Raw genomic sequence first — 17,049 nt, forward strand, 5'->3', positions numbered from 1 at the left:
GCAGCCTGGTCTGGTGATAGAGATCCTCAGTGACCTCAAGCTTCGGCTACTGGGTCTGAAGGGATCCAAAGTCCCTGGTAGCAGAGAGGAAGCTGACATGGCAGAATTACTCAGTCGGAGTACAGGAGCTCTGTCACATTCCACATAAAGACTTCAGGCACCATGGCCACTTCAAATAACTGAACTGGTCATAGTCCTAGGATTAGCCCTGTAAATGGTGAACTAACTGAATACGTACAGACAAATCGTCAATCAAACTGCATTTCGATAGAATTGACTTTTTGCGTATATTCTTTTTAATTTTCTTGGGTATTGTACACAAATGTGTTCAATTTAATGCAAACAACTTGACACAGGGACGGCTGACACAGCCAAGACCGTACCTTGGTGATGGATGTCACCCAGTCTCTGGCATCCTTGGCGGTTTCTGCAGCAAAAAGATACAGCCTCTCGGACTTTGTGTAAATTTCAAAACACCTTTCAAATCTGTCAGCAGAAAGGAAAATACAAAACTCTTTCACTATAAGATTCAGTGATAATACAATTTCACCAGTGTAACATAACACCAAGTGTTGTAAATAAATAAAAAACTTTCCTCTAAATCATGGATTTTAACCCGAAGATATCCTCAAATCTTCCTTATAGACATGTAACCAAAATATGGGTCAATCCAAACGTTAACTGTTAAAACAGGGCATATCAAGATTCCTTGTGGCTCTCTGATGTTTCTTTGGTTCCCAATTGATTCAATCTCATATATGTAGAGAGAGAAAAAGAAGCATCCAAAATGTTTACTTTTTTTACTCTTTTTTGTTCCTCTATTATTATTTATAATTATTATTATTGGGAGTCCCCCTATGCAATCATGTATAGAAAAGTCTGTATATTCATATGGACACTGAAAAATAGATAGTTCTCTAATATTTTTCCAATAAAATTGAACTTCGTAGGTATAATAGGTATAATAAAATGAAGAATGTAATAAACAATAATTATAAATAATAATAGAGGAACAAAAAAGAGTAAAAAAAGTAAAAAACTTAGGAAACAACCTATTAACCTATAACTATGGTTATGGGTAGAATAAGTTCATTCCTTATATGAATAATAATTTTATCATCTAAGTACATCATAATGGATATATGCATTGATAGAATCACTGTAATATGTAGTTCTATATATGGTTGTTTATGGGAACTCTATATGATATAACTTTGTATATAATCTTGTACATACTGGAATGTATAGTGCTATATAATTGATAGAAAGGAGAATGTGCAAATTCATTTCGCTCGTTTTAAATATATTTTTATTCCCCTCTACATGCTCCCATTATGCACCACACAATGAGTCTTGATTGGTTACACTCTAATGGACCGTTTGCAAAAGAAAAGGAATAAGATCTACGGAAAGAAAAGAGAAAAAACGGGTGGAACGCAAACAAAGTACGAATGGAACGCACGGCGGACGTCCGGAACCAGGAAGTGATCGCGTCTTGATCGCGATCAGCTGAATTTCACCGGTGGAGCCAAGAATGATGGATTGTGGGGTGTATTTAAGGGGGAGGGAGAGGGAATGTCTTTTATACACAATTTATCTGCCACACTGCTACAAGGTCCCTGAGGAAGTCCCTGAAGTGGGAAGAAACGCGTTGGACACACTGGGGGCAGTTTTAAATTTGATTTTATGCTGACTGATCCTTACCTATGTGTAAGTAATAAATGCTTTTTGTACTCTGCACAAGCCTTTCTATTTTTCAATTTTGGATGCTTCTTTTTCTCTCTCTACATATATGAGATTGAATCAATTGGGAACCAAAGAAACATCAGAGAGCCACAAGGAATCTTGATATGCCCTGTTTTAACAGTTAACGTTTGGATTGACCCATATTTTGGTTACAAATCTGTCAGCAGAAAGGAAAATACTAAATTCTGCAGGTATTGCATAGCCATGAGATATATACGCTGTATATCGAGAGTTAATACACTGACTATACAATGTATACAGATAGTACATACAATGATTATACGCTGTATATCGAGAGTTAATACACTTACTATACAATGTATATAGATAGTACATACAATGATTATATGCTGTATATAGAGAGTTAATACAATGACTATACAATGTATATAGATAGTACATACAATGATTATATGCTGTATATAGAGAGTTAATACACTGACTATACAATGTATATAGATAGTACATACAATGATTATATGCTGTATATAGAGAGTTAATACACTGACTATACAATGTATACAGATAGTACATACAATGATTATATGCTGTATATAGAGAGTTAATACACTGACTATACAATGTATATAGATAGTACATACAATGATTATATGCTGTATATAGAGAGTTAATACACTGACTATACAATGTATATAGATAGTACATACAATGATTATACGCTGTATATAGAGAGTTAATACACTGACTATACAATGTATATAGATAGTACATACAATGATTATATGCTGTATATAGAGAGTTAATACACTGACTATACAATGTATATAGATAGTACATACAATGATTATATGCTGTATATAGAGAGTTAATACACTGACTATACAATGTATATAGATAGTACATACAATGATTATATGCTGTATATAGAGAGTTAATACACTGACTATACAATGTATATAGATAGTACATACAATGATTATATGCTGTATATAGAGAGTTAATACACTGACTATACAATGTATATAGATAGTACATACAATGATTATATGCTGTATATAGAGAGTTAATACACTGACTATACAATGTATATAGATAGTACATACAATGATTATACGCTGTATATAGAGAGTTAATACACTGACCATACAATGTATATAGATAGTACATACAATGATTATATGCTGTATATAGAGAGTTAATACACTGACTATACAATGTATATAGATAGTACATACAATGATTATACGCTGTATATAGAGAGTTAATACACTGACTATACAATGTATACAGATAGTACATACAATGATTATACGCTGTATATAGAGAGTTAATACACTGACTATACAATGTATATAGATAGTACATACAATGATTATATGCTGTATATAGAGAGTTAATACACTGACTATACAATGTATATAGATAGTACATACAATGATTATACGCTGTATATAGAGAGTTAATACACTGACTATACAATGTATATAGATAGTACATACAATGATTATATGCTGTATATAGAGAGTTAATACACTGACTATACAATGTATATAGATAGTACATACAATGATTATATGCTGTATATAGAGAGTTAATACACTGACTATACAATGTATACAGATAGTACATACAATGATTATACGCTGTATATAGAGAGTTAATACACTGACTATACAATGTATATAGATAGTACATACAATGATTATATGCTGTATATAGAGAGTTAATACACTGACTATACAATGTATATAGACAGTACATACAATGATTATATGCTGTATATAGAGAGTTAATACACTGACTATACAATGTATACAGATAGTACATACAATGATTATATGCTGTATATAGAGAGTTAATACACTGACTATACAATGTATATAGATAGTACATACAATGATTATATGCTGTATATAGAGAGTTAATACACTGACTATACAATGTATATAGATAGTACATACAATGATTATATGCTGTATATAGAGAGTTAATACACTGACTATACAATGTATACAGATAGTACATACAATGATTATATGCTGTATATAGAGAGTTAATACACTGACTATACAATGTATATAGATAGTACATACAATGATTATACGCTGTATATAGAGAGTTAATACACTGACTATACAATGTATATAGATAGTACATACAATGATTATATGCTGTATATAGAGAGTTAATACACTGACTATACAATGTATATAGATAGTACATACAATGATTATATGCTGTATATAGAGAGTTAATACACTGACTATACAATGTATATAGATAGTACATACAATGATTATATGCTGTATATAGAGAGTTAATACACTGACTATACAATGTATATAGATAGTACATACAATGATTATATGCTGTATATAGAGAGTTAATACACTGACTATACAATGTATACAGATAGTACATACAATGATTATATGCTGTATATAGAGAGTTAATACACTGACTATACAATGTATATAGATAGTACATACAATGATTATACGCTGTATATAGAGAGTTAATACACTGACTATACAATGTATATAGATAGTACATACAATGATTATATGCTGTATATCGAGAGTTAATACACTGACTATACAATGTATACAGATAGTACATACAATGATTATATGCTGTATATCGAGAGTTAATACACTGACTATACAATGTATATAGATAGTACATACAATGATTATATGCTGTATATAGAGAGTTAATACACTGACTATACAATGTATACAGATAGTACATACAATGATTATATGCTGTATATAGAGAGTTAATACACTGACTATACAATGTATACAGATAGTACATACAATGATTATATGCTGTATATAGAGAGTTAATACACTGACTATACAATGTATATAGATAGTACATACAATGATTATATGCTGTATATAGAGAGTTAATACACTGACTATACAATGTATATAGATAGTACATACAATGATTATATGCTGTATATAGAGAGTTAATACACTGACTATACAATGTATATAGATAGTACATACAATGATTATACGCTGTATATAGAGAGTTAATACACTGACTATACAATGTATATAGATAGTACATACAATGATTATATGCTGTATATAGAGAGTTAATACACTGACTATACAATGTATACAGATAGTACATACAATGATTATATGCTGTATATAGAGAGTTAATACACTGACTATACAATGTATATAGATAGTACATACAATGATTATATGCTGTATATAGAGAGTTAATACACTGACTATACAATGTATACAGATAGTACATACAATGATTATATGCTGTATATAGAGAGTTAATACACTGACTATACAATGTATACAGATAGTACATACAATGATTATATGCTGTATATAGAGAGTTAATACACTGACTATACAATGTATATAGATAGTACATACAATGATTATATGCTGTATATAGAGAGTTAATACACTGACTATACAATGTATATAGATAGTACATACAATGATTATATGCTGTATATAGAGAGTTAATACACTGACTATACAATGTATATAGATAGTACATACAATGATTATATGCTGTATATCGAGAGTTAATACACTGACTATACAATGTATATAGATAGTACATACAATGATTATATGCTGTATATAGAGAGTTAATACACTGACTATACAATGTATATAGATAGTACATACAATGATTATATGCTGTATATCGAGAGTTAATACACTGACTATACAATGTATATAGATAGTACATACAATGATTATATGCTGTATATCGAGAGTCAATACACTGACTATACAATGTATACAGATAGTACATACAATGATTATACGCTGTATATAGAGAGTATATACATTGACTATACTCTGTACAAACAGTAAATAAGTATACGCAATCAGTACACACAGTGCATGAAAATACAATGACTAGACGCAGTTAATAAAGAGTAAATACTGGTTCAAACTCTGCGTATACTGGGAATAGAAGCTGGTTCTCACCCATGTGTATCTGGAGGGATAATAGCCACACACACGATTTCCTCCATTTTAATTTCGCCATTTGGGCTGGAGCTGTGGTTATTCTCGTAGTAGCTGAGTTGGTTGTCATTAAGGATACACCAACGTTTACTAAAGTCTGCAGACAAACACACAGAAATCAAAGTTTAAATCAGACCTTCAATTGGAGTTGACATTAAATCATATGGGATTTATTATAATAAATGTAATGCCATGTGTGACCGCTTGGGTCACATAACGGAAATAGATATCAATCTATGGAGCAGATTATCTAACACTCACCTTGATCCAAACTGTGCACTTTTATTTGTTATAATACACAATTTTGTATATTGATTAAATACGCTAATATTATCCTGCTATAAATTAGAGGCTGATATAATCCTCCTATAGATTAGAGACTGATATTATCCTCCTTTACATTATAGACTGATATTATCCTCCTTTACATTATAGACTGATATTATCCTCCTTTACATTATAGACTGATATTATCCTCCCATAGATTAGAGGCTGATATTATCCTCCCATAGATTAGAGGCTGATATCATCCTCCCATAGATTAGAGGCTGATATTATCCTCCTATAGATTAGAGGCTGATATCATCCTCCCATAGATTAGAGGCTGATATTATCCTCCTATAGATTAGAGGCTGATATTATCCTCCCATAGATTAGAGGCTGATATTATCCTCCCATAGATTAGAGGCTGATATCATCCTCCCATAGATTAGAGGCTGATATTATCCTCCTATAGATTAGAGGCTGATATTATCCTCCCATAGATTAGAGGCTGATATTATCCTCCCATAGATTAGAGGCTGATATTATCCTCCCATAGATTAGAGGCTGATATTATCCTCCCATAGATTAGAGGCTGATATCATCCTCCCATAGATTAGAGGCTGATATCATCCTCCCATAGATTAGAGGCTGATATCATCCTCCCATAGATTAGAGGCTGATATCATCCTCCCATAGATTAAAGGCTGATATTATCCTCCCATAGATTAGAGGCTGATATCATCCTCCCATAGATTAGAGGCTGATATCATCCTCTCATAGATTAGAGGCTGATATTATCCTCCCATAGATTAGAGGCTGATATTATCCTCCCATAAATTAGAGGCTGATATTATGCTCCTATAGATTAAAGACGAATTATTGCCTTCCTGTAGGTTAGAGATGAATATTTGTTCCTATAAATCTTTGTACTCATTTTTTTTTACATATGTTGGCACTCAAACTGTGATTTGGTGCAGGTATTGAGGTTCCTCACCTACAATAAACCTCAAAATATAAATACAAAAATAGAGAAAATGATACTGCACTCCAAAAGTCGATGCTCAAAGAAATAAATGCATAAAAAAAAAAAAAGGATTTTTTATTTATATTATACAAAAAGACAATTCAATATCAAAGAAAGATGGATATAATCTGTAGTTCATCACTTCACACCATAAAGAGTAAACAATATCTTGAGTCTTGACCCAGTCTCAAATTAATACTGCAATCTGTGCTTCAGATACATAACCTGTAAAGTCCTTCATAAAATATATCGTGTCCTTGGTTACTATTTTTGATAAAAAGAAAAATACAAAATTGAAAAACGGAAAAACATATATAAAAAAAGATCGAGAGAATCTTATAATTTCAAAACAAAAAAATGTATGTATCTCTCTATATAAAAAAATAAAATAAATAAAATAAGTACACGATATCTTCTCAGTACTCAAAAAATAAAAAAAGATCACAATACTGGTCTTTACTCCTTATGGTGCAAAATGATGTACTGCAGATTATATCCAGAGTGCGGCATCACTTTCTATATGTTTGTATAAATCTTTGAAGACTGAAGTCCTTAGGTTGGCTGTGTGTCATGGAATTTGGCCTACAACATATGGGGTGCCAAGGTTAACCCTCACTGTAATAGGCTGCGTGCACTTTTAACTACAGTAGCCCAAATAATGGAATTATACATATAAAATTGATGTTTGTTTTGTATTTACTCTTTTCTATGGGATGGCAGGGTAGCTGGAGAAACCTGCACCTACACAGATAAGTCGTGCATATTATTGTCCTCTAGAACAGAGACATACTAATCTGTGCGATCACTGCAAGAATATTGTGAAGATGCTCCGGTCTCACTGTAGGGTCGGATCCATGTCTCAGGTTTCAAATAAAGATAATTAAGTCAAACTGTTATGAAATGCTACAGGAGGCTCCTAGATGACCACCACTTAATGTTCAATAACCTTACCTTCCCTGTTCTTCCTCTCGGTTACCGGCTTGGTCATGGATGAGGTCTTGTAGAGGAAGCCATTGTGCGTTACTGATGGGCGCATCACGTAATGCTTGACCCCATCATTTCCTAGCTCCAGACGTGGAATTTCTGTCAGTATAAATTAGGAAAAGTAAGCACTTAAAATAATGAAGCAGATTTGGGGTTTTATTCTAAAATTTGTGTTGACTATTCACTATTCACTATTAGCTCCCTGTCCCAGGAGAAAAATATTGACCAATTACTTTCTTATTACCCCAAACTGCGAGTAGATGGCCTCCAGAACATGCATAGGTTCACTTGATTCAAGCCAACATCAGATTAGATCAGTCATGAAAACATTTTAATACATTTTGCAAACAGGTACAAATCGAAATAAAGTTTTAGCTACATATCCATGAATTCATCTTCTTCAGGGCAATATAGAACTGGAAAATCCTTGGCTTAGCAGCCTCTCCACAACGAAGGCCACGTACAAATGTTATCACTGTAAAGCGTGTCCATATGTTTGACCATCTAAAACTATAAAATATAAAGCCCCGTGTCACACAAACACAGCATACTTTATTTTATTCTTTTTTAGAATTCTGTTCTAAAAAAGTGGAGAGCATAAAAAGTTTACTGATGGTATAGTCAAGGCAGGGAACCTTCTTCCCTCCAGATGTTTTGGACTACATCTTTCATAATGCTCTTACAGCCATAATGCTGGCAAAGCATCAAGGGATATGTAGTCCAAAACATCTGGAGGGCCGAAGGTTCCCCACCGCTGGTCTAAAGGTATAGTTTATTTTAAGACTGAAAGGTCTTTGAAGGGATACTATAGGGTCAGGAACACAAAAATGTATTCCTTCCCCTATAGTGTTAAAAACACCATCTAGCCCCCCTGGGCCCCTCATGCCTCCATAAATATAGTAAAAATCTTACTGTATTCAAGCCAGAAGCTGTAGATCTGCATGCTGTTTGCCCCAACAACAACAAAACAAGCAGTCTGCTGACATCATCAGAAGTGGTAGCCTGATCCAATCACAGTGCTTCCCCATAGAATTGGCTGAGACTGACAAAGAGGCAGAACAGGGGCAGAGCCAGCACAATTGAAACACAGCCCTGGCCAATCAGCATCTCCTCATTGAGATGAACTTAATCAATGTATCTCTATGAGGAAAGTTTAGTGTCTGCATGCAGAGGGAGGAGACACTGAATGTTTGGATGCATTTTAGGCAGCCATGACCCAGGAAGGATCTCTAACAGCCATCTGAGGAGTGGCCAGTGAAGGCTGTGCTTTACATCACTCCATAATCCAGTGGTGGCATTCTTTACATCACTCCATAATCCAGTGGTGGCATGCTTTACATCACTCCATAATCCAGTGGTGGCATGCTTTACATCACTCCATAATCCAGTGGTGGCATGCTTTACATCACTCCATAATCCATTGGTGGCATGCTTTACATCACTCCATAATCCATTGGTGGCATTCTTTACTTCACTCCATAATCCAGTGGTGGCATGCTTTACATCACTCCATAATCCAGTGGTGGCATGCTTTACATCACTCTATAATCCAGTGGTGGCATTCTTTACATCACTCCATAATCCAGTGGTGGCATTCTTTACATCACTCCATAATCCAGTGGTGGCATGCTTTACATCACTCTATAATCCAGTGGTGGCATGCTTTACATCACTCCATAATCCAGTGGTGGCATGCTTTACATCACTCCATAATCCAGTGGTGGCATGCTTTACATCACTCCATAATCCATTGGTGGCATTCTTTACTTCACTCCATAATCCAGTGGTGGCATGCTTTACATCACTCCATAATCCATTGGTGGCATGCTTTACATCACTCTATAATCCAGTGGTGGCATTCTTTACATCACTCCATAATCCAGTGGTGGCATTCTTTACATCACTCCATAATCCAGTGGTGGCATGCTTTACATCACTCTATAATCCAGTGGTGGCATGCTTTACATCACTCCATAATCCAGTGGTGGCATGCTTTACATCACTCCATAATCCAGTGGTGGCATGCTTTACATCACTCTATAATCCAGTGGTGGCATGCTTTACATCACTCTATGATCCAGTGGTGGCATGCTTTACATCACTCTATGATCCAGTGGTGGCATGCTTTACATCACTCTATAATCCAGTGGTGACATGCTTTACATCACTCCATAATCCAGTGGTGGCATGCTTTACATCACTCCATAATCCAGTGGTGGCATGCTTTACATCACTCCATAATCCAGTGGTGGCATGCTTTACATCACTCCATAATCCAGTGGTGGCATGCTTTACATCACTCCATAATCCAGTGGTGGCATGCTTTACATCACTCTATAATCCAGTGGTGGCATGCTTTACATCACTCTATAATCCAGTGGTGGCATGCTTTACATCACTCTATAATCCAGTGGTGGCATGCTTTACATCACTCCATGATCCAGTGGTGGCATTCTTTACATCACTCCATAATCCAGTGGTGGCATTCTTTACATCACTCCATAATCCAGTGGTGGCATGCTTTACATCACTCTATAATCCAGTGGTGGCATGCTTTACATCACTCTATGATCCAGTGGTGGCATGCTTTACATCACTCTATGATCCAGTGGTGGCATGCTTTACATCACTCCATAATTCAGTGAGGCACGCTTTACATCACTCTATAATCCAGTGGTGGCATGATTTACCTAAACACTTCCACTCCACAATAATTGCACTTACAGTTAACTGTGGCAGATATTTCACAAACGGACTTGTGATAATTGTGGCATTGTCACGTTTAAAGTCACTGCAACTCATCGTACTGCCAATGTTTGTCTATGGAGATTATACGGCCATGTGTTGGATTTCACGGAATTGAACTCAATACTTAGTGAAGGTGTCCACAAACTTTTTGGTCTATAGCTGGAAAAGAACCACTGTAAGATCCAGTCAGTTAAACTGTATCCAACTTAAACCCGGTGAGTGTTCTCCTGTTACTGATTATTCTACAAGAATGGACATCGAAGAGGGGATTAGTCCAAGCACTATCAACACTTCAGTGGTTTGAAGTGGTCAAGTCCTCCCTTCAGCCCAAAATTCAAGACGTTCCTTAGATACCCACCTTCTACGGCTCACAGCTGGTTTTCGTACATGGTATCTACTGATGTCAAATGAGGAATGGCAATCCTTACTGCTATGTCTTAATATAAACCTCTACAACAAGGATAGGGAGCCTCCAATGAGGGAACATAGACCAACACACACCGATAATCTGTATTATTACACAAAGCACCCATTCGACCAGAATGTAAATATTGTACACACAGCCTTTGGCCTTGCATTCCCTTTGTTGGACTTGCCGTACAGAATGAAGGGGTGTCTAAAATTAATGAATCATAACCCGCAAAACACCTTCAATGCTACTTGGATATTTTATACAGTGCTACAGCTGCAATACCAAGAACCACCACATGGTTGCGCCATACGATCATTAAACTTTCACAAGTTACACAATGACTACATTGTATCACCAGTCACAAGGTCTCTGTCTCCTACTTTCTCCTTCTCTCCCCATTACTAACCCTAGCCGTCTTTATTGTATGCGGTCATTAAATATGAAACGCAAAAAATATATACATTTATTTATTATTCGTATTTATGTAGCGCAAGCTTATTCCGCAGCACTTTACAATAAAAGAGGAATTTACCAAATGAGGCAATAACAAAGTGTAATAGAAACAATAGGTAGCTGAGATAGCAAATAGACATGGTGGGAAAGAAGCAGAGCTGGAGGGGAGAGTGGAGTGCGGCCCTATAGGAGAGAACGAGAGGAAGGTTTGAGAGATAGAAGTTACTCTTGGAGGCCATAAGCATTTCTGAAAAGATGGGTTTTGAGGGACTTCTTAAAGGATTGAAGACTAGGGGAGAGTCTGACAGGGGTAGGCAGGCTATTCCAAAGGAAAGGAGCCGCCCGTGAGAAGTCTTGTAGGTGTGAATTTGCAGTTAGGGTGCGAGCAGCAGACAGGTTACCAGTAGAGAGGGGAGACCGAGAGAGGGCATAAGTATGAATCCGTGAAGAAATGTAATAGGGGCTAGAGTTGGTTAGAGCTTTATAGGTAAGGGTTAGTATTTTAAATTGACACCTGTAGGATACAGGAAGCCAGTGTAAGGATCGACAGAGGGGCGAGGTGTGAGAGGAGCGACAGGAGAGAAAGATCAGCCTGGCAGCAGCATTTATCACAGATTTCGGGGGGCAGTACGGCTTCTGGGGAGACCAATTAGGAGAGAATTACAGTAATCGATGCGAGAGATTACTAGGGCGTGGACAAGTTCCTTGGCAGCAGTTTTATTGGGGTGCGGAGAAGGAGGCCTGCACCCCTTTATTTGGGGTCATGATGCACTACAAGCCTTTGGTGTTGCGACCAGGCCTCAGTTTTAGAATATGCAGACTATGCACAGATGTCTCAAAGGAATCTAGACGACCACTCACCTGTGCTAAAGCAGGAATAGCATGATAATCTACCTATTCTGCAGAGAAACATTTTGTTTGTAACATTGCACATTAGCAGGAAACCGAAGAGTGGAACCACTCATTGGGCTTCTTTCGTTGGTCCGTCGTAAGCAGAAACAGAAAACTGAGAATTGTTCCAGAAACGGACATACAATGTGCAATTTTCTGGTCTATTCTGTACAATTCCTGTATTAGTGAATAACCTCCAGAAAGAGCCACTGGTATAAACACACTAGAATATCTGGGGGACAGCCTTTCATGACAAACCCTGCACCCCATAGAAAGCAGCCGTCTACAGGTAAAAGCCTCTATCACTGGGGAGGCTATAAGAAAACTTATTGAAGCTACTAAATAAATTATTCAATAAAAGTCCTTAAAGATGTATCCGCTACCCGGTGTATTATAAGACATGTTTATATTCAGCATACCTTATTCTTAATTGATCCGTAAATTGTGTCGTACATTTCAAGGAACTTGGAACCGCGGAGCTTGACCAAAGTCATAATCCCCATTAATCCCTCCCCCAAGTCTACGTCTTGATTGTTAATGTAAATAGTGAAAAGAAGGGTCCGCTAATTGAACACATGCTCTCAACACGGAATTGCTGTAAAATCGTACCAACTCGTGTTTGTTATGTGATACCATTGTCTAAATGCCAATTTAATGTAATGTTACTGTACTGGATATAAAGAAATTAAAATAAAAATGTATCCACTGATATATTAAAAACCTCTCGCTGAAATTTAATGGATGGCTAAACTTACCCCTTTAATCCACCTGATCCCCCTCGACCCCCACACAATGGTTTGGCGGACTATATGTACACCTGAGAAAGAATGACTTTATCGTAATTGGAGAAGGAGCCAGAGAGATATGCAGGTCTACATCGGTCGTCTCATTTAGTTACAGAGATCCAGAATATGCGGATTTGTTTATGTTTATTACTGGTAATAAAAGGAATATCAGTTAGTTTGTTTTACAGAGTTTCCATGTGCAAGAATCACTATTTGTAAATATAATTCTAAAAGATATCCGGAGATGTATCTTCGGCAGCCACTGGAGAGATGTTCGAGTGATTGCAAAGTTGGCACGAGACGCAGATTGATATTTATCAGCGACCGTGGCCTCAATGTGAATTATTCTGCTATTTTCTAATTTGCCCATCTTGCTATTTCCTTTAAAATATGCAAAAGAAAAAAAACAAAAAACTATCATGTGACAGCTACAACTACTCCGACTGCAAGGGTCTCAATGACTTAATGTCCACAAGATCTAGAAATACAACGTAGTCATAGGACATCCGACAGGTTCGTGCAGACCAGTGAGTCTGACTAAAGGAGCTGGAATCCTTCTGTAAGAAATATCAAAAGAGGAGCTTACGGACACAAACTAACAGATTTACAATATGGCTGGAAAATGACTTGCTTACAGCACGTTTCAGTGTACACTTCTGAATTTGTTCTGTAACCAGCTTTAACGCTGCAGTTTCCGGACATTTATCAAACTTTTTAAACATCGCCGTAATTGCATTGACCAGAATACATTGCTTTATCCGTTACCGTTTCCAAGAACTGCTTCTCAGATCAGTTACAGGCCAAGTATTTTAACGCTTAGAGAGCCAGCAGATTGCTAAAAGCATCATCGTGCCCATACACTTTCCAACCTTTGGCTTTTAAACAGTTAACACAAAGCCGGGAGTTCGTGTTTACGAAGAGTGATTCACTTCTCTCTTTTTTTACTAAATGAATCATGCTGTCCTTGACTAGAACCCCCTCCTCCAAACCCCGTAAATGTAATTCTGAATTCTTCCAGTTCCAGTAATACTCTCCAATTCTTAAACCGATTCCTCTTGGATGGAACGCAGCAGATACACCTGTAACCAATAGGAATCGTTCAGCTCTGAGATAGTGTCAATACTTCTATCTGCTTCCCATAGCTGTCAAAATATAAAACCGTCCCCGTATTAACCCCTTCCCTCCCAATCGCTGCATTTCATTTTGGCATTGTATAGTACAGATGCTTTGTGTTGTAATTAATGTAAGTAGGCATTGCAGACAGGATTATTACTGTGTGCCCATTATTACGGGCATTGTGGGGCAATGACAGCATATCATTTGGCAGAATCCTATAACAGGGAAACTATGTAAAAACAGCACCTTTTCCTCCTTTCAAAATGAGGTCAGTGGGAAACGTCTGGAAAACACCAACATAGTTGGGCACAGCACCAGAAAGAGACACCAGGCCTCAAATGTGTATAGGGCCCTAGACAGAAAGATGTCTACATAAAATACAGTGCTTCAGGGGGGCAGAGCCTGACATCTGGGGGGATAGTTCCTATTAAGGAAAGTAATTCTCGCACCCCCTGTTACGGCAGGAGGAAGTTTTCCAGCGCTTCTTGACACAGCTACAAAAGCAAGAGAAGGCTGCCGGGAACACGATTCGGAAACCTGAAGGGAGTGAGGTACTGAGCTTATGCATGCACGTACTCAACCACCTATCCAGAAGCCTAGGCCAAAACTCGGTGGAGGCCATTACCTCATCGGGACGCCCAGGGGTACGAAGGAATAATCACCGAAAGCGGCAATCGCTTTTCAAAGCCTCCGACTATCCCCACAGCGGAAACGACTCGGTGAGGGAGAACCCCTGAGTCTGAGGAGCAATGAAGCCAGTCCCTGTCACTTGGCAAATTCTCATAAGAACTCTTGACAACACCTCAACCTTACCACCTATGGGGGTCGGCTGACCCTGACTTTAGGCCTAAATCCTGAATCGCTTTCTCATCTGTTCAGGGCGGACGCCATGCTATCTTACAAACCTCTTCAAAACAACAGTTATTATTTCAGTTGGATTTATTTGCTTTTACTTTCTGTAGTGCAGCACCATACAGACCATTAACTTTCAGTGGTCTTTTATCTAATTATATCTGTATCTCTAGCATGTTATACCGTACCCTTCTTAGTTCCGTTCTCCAGCCATAAATCAGCCAATACCAAGCTCTATGTTTGTGGAATTAGTCTACTCATTACACTTATTGCGCCCACCAGTCAGACATGTCTGCATAGCCTGATATTTACCCTGAGAAGATGGACATTGTTCCAGATAGATGGATGGAATGCCAGAAAGATGACGAAAACCCCAGCAAAATGGGAATTGTTCCAGCTAGATAGATATACTTCAGAAAGATGAACATGACCCCAAAAAGATGGGCATTGATTATTGAGATGAGTAGATGCCACACACCAATACACCAGAAAAAGGAACTAAATAGCAGAATGCTGCAGAAGCATTTTGCCCATGTTGCCGTTTAGGTTACTTAGGCTTCTGTTTTCTGGTACCCAAATGGATGTTTAGGTCAAGCTCAATGGAGGCACCTCATGTATAATGAGACTGCAACCTGCACTGCCCCATTAACTAGAGGCAGAGCAACCAGTGGAGATCAGATGGGCAACAGAACTTGGGAACTATAAGTTTTTGGTGAAACAATACATGAACTAAAAGAGATTAAGTGGCTGGATCTCTTCAACCTCCCCCACTCTACTCAGCATAACGTACCATGAAATGACCCACTAAAGATTTCCTCCCAAATAGGGGTAAGCTTTGTTTCAATGCCATGGGGTAGTCCATCACTTTTACAGCTCTAGGGTTACCCTATCGATGAATAAACTACAAGCGGGATTTTCAGGAACTAAATATGGAAATTATAATATCTTTAAAGATGTTAAAAATATAAATATTTCATTGGCGTTCCTTACATCTCAGGCATTCTCTGAAAAGAGGCAGAAATGTAGAACCAGTACATTCACATTCCTTACAGGAAGTCATGCGGTAAATCCAGAGGGGTTTTAAGGGGACAGTGCAACTAAAAATATTACTCTCTTGAGTTCCTGTTTCTCAATCTAGGGCCCATTTCTACCGTGACTAACTTTAACATTCGTTTAGACCAGTAAGTCTAGGTCTCATCAGCAGGAAATCTTAAAATTAAAAGAGGAAATGTATGAAGATCATTTCTGGGGCTAGGTTCTAGAAGTGACATTTGATAATATTTGTTTGTTTTTTTAAAGATAATTTTTGAAAAAGTCACTGAATAGCAATTAAAGATAGTAATTAAAAATAACAAAATTACACTTTTACACAGTGTTATCCCTACACATATAATCACAAACAGCATTCATTACACTCAGTGTAATATAAACTGGACGTGCATGTGGCATGCCTTTCTACGCAGTATCTGCTCGCAATGAAAGGGTTGCTGCTCAGGTATCTGCACCCACCCAGCCTGGTAGCTGTACCTGAATGTGTCCCTTGTGGCTACCAGCATCCCCGCTCTGGGAATTAGGGCATTGCTTATCTGCCAGGAGATGCATCAGTGCTGTACTCTCGTGCATGTGTGAAAGTACATCACGGAGGTCTAAGGAGGCTCACATGGGAGCCTCCATAGATCAATGTCTGAATCCCATGGCCGTCAATTGTGAACATAAGTTAACGGCGGGACTCTACCTTTTCTCAAGCTCAGATTTACGATAAATAGTCCCTACTTTGTCTTATGGTAG

The 17,049-nt window shown here is 37.3% G+C and overlaps 1 protein-coding gene across 8 annotated transcripts in view; it reads right to left on the bottom strand.

Annotated features, from left to right (window-relative positions):
* The window catches only part of ARAP1 (ArfGAP with RhoGAP domain, ankyrin repeat and PH domain 1), a 304,736-nt gene that overhangs the window by 62,615 nt on the left and 225,072 nt on the right, over positions 1-17,049 (bottom strand). For all 8 annotated transcript variants that reach the window (XM_063432734.1, XM_063432703.1, XM_063432716.1 and 5 more), the window contains 3 exons: positions 7,972-8,103; positions 5,694-5,829; positions 384-486 (listed from right to left, as the gene is read on the bottom strand). In XM_063432734.1, coding sequence (XP_063288804.1) covers positions 384-486; positions 5,694-5,829; positions 7,972-8,103 — 371 coding nt within the window. The remainder of the gene's footprint in view (positions 1-383; positions 487-5,693; positions 5,830-7,971; positions 8,104-17,049) is intronic.

The sequence above is a fragment of the Pelobates fuscus genome, chromosome 1, assembly GCF_036172605.1.
Source record: "Pelobates fuscus isolate aPelFus1 chromosome 1, aPelFus1.pri, whole genome shotgun sequence".
NCBI lineage: Eukaryota > Metazoa > Chordata > Amphibia > Anura > Pelobatidae > Pelobates > Pelobates fuscus.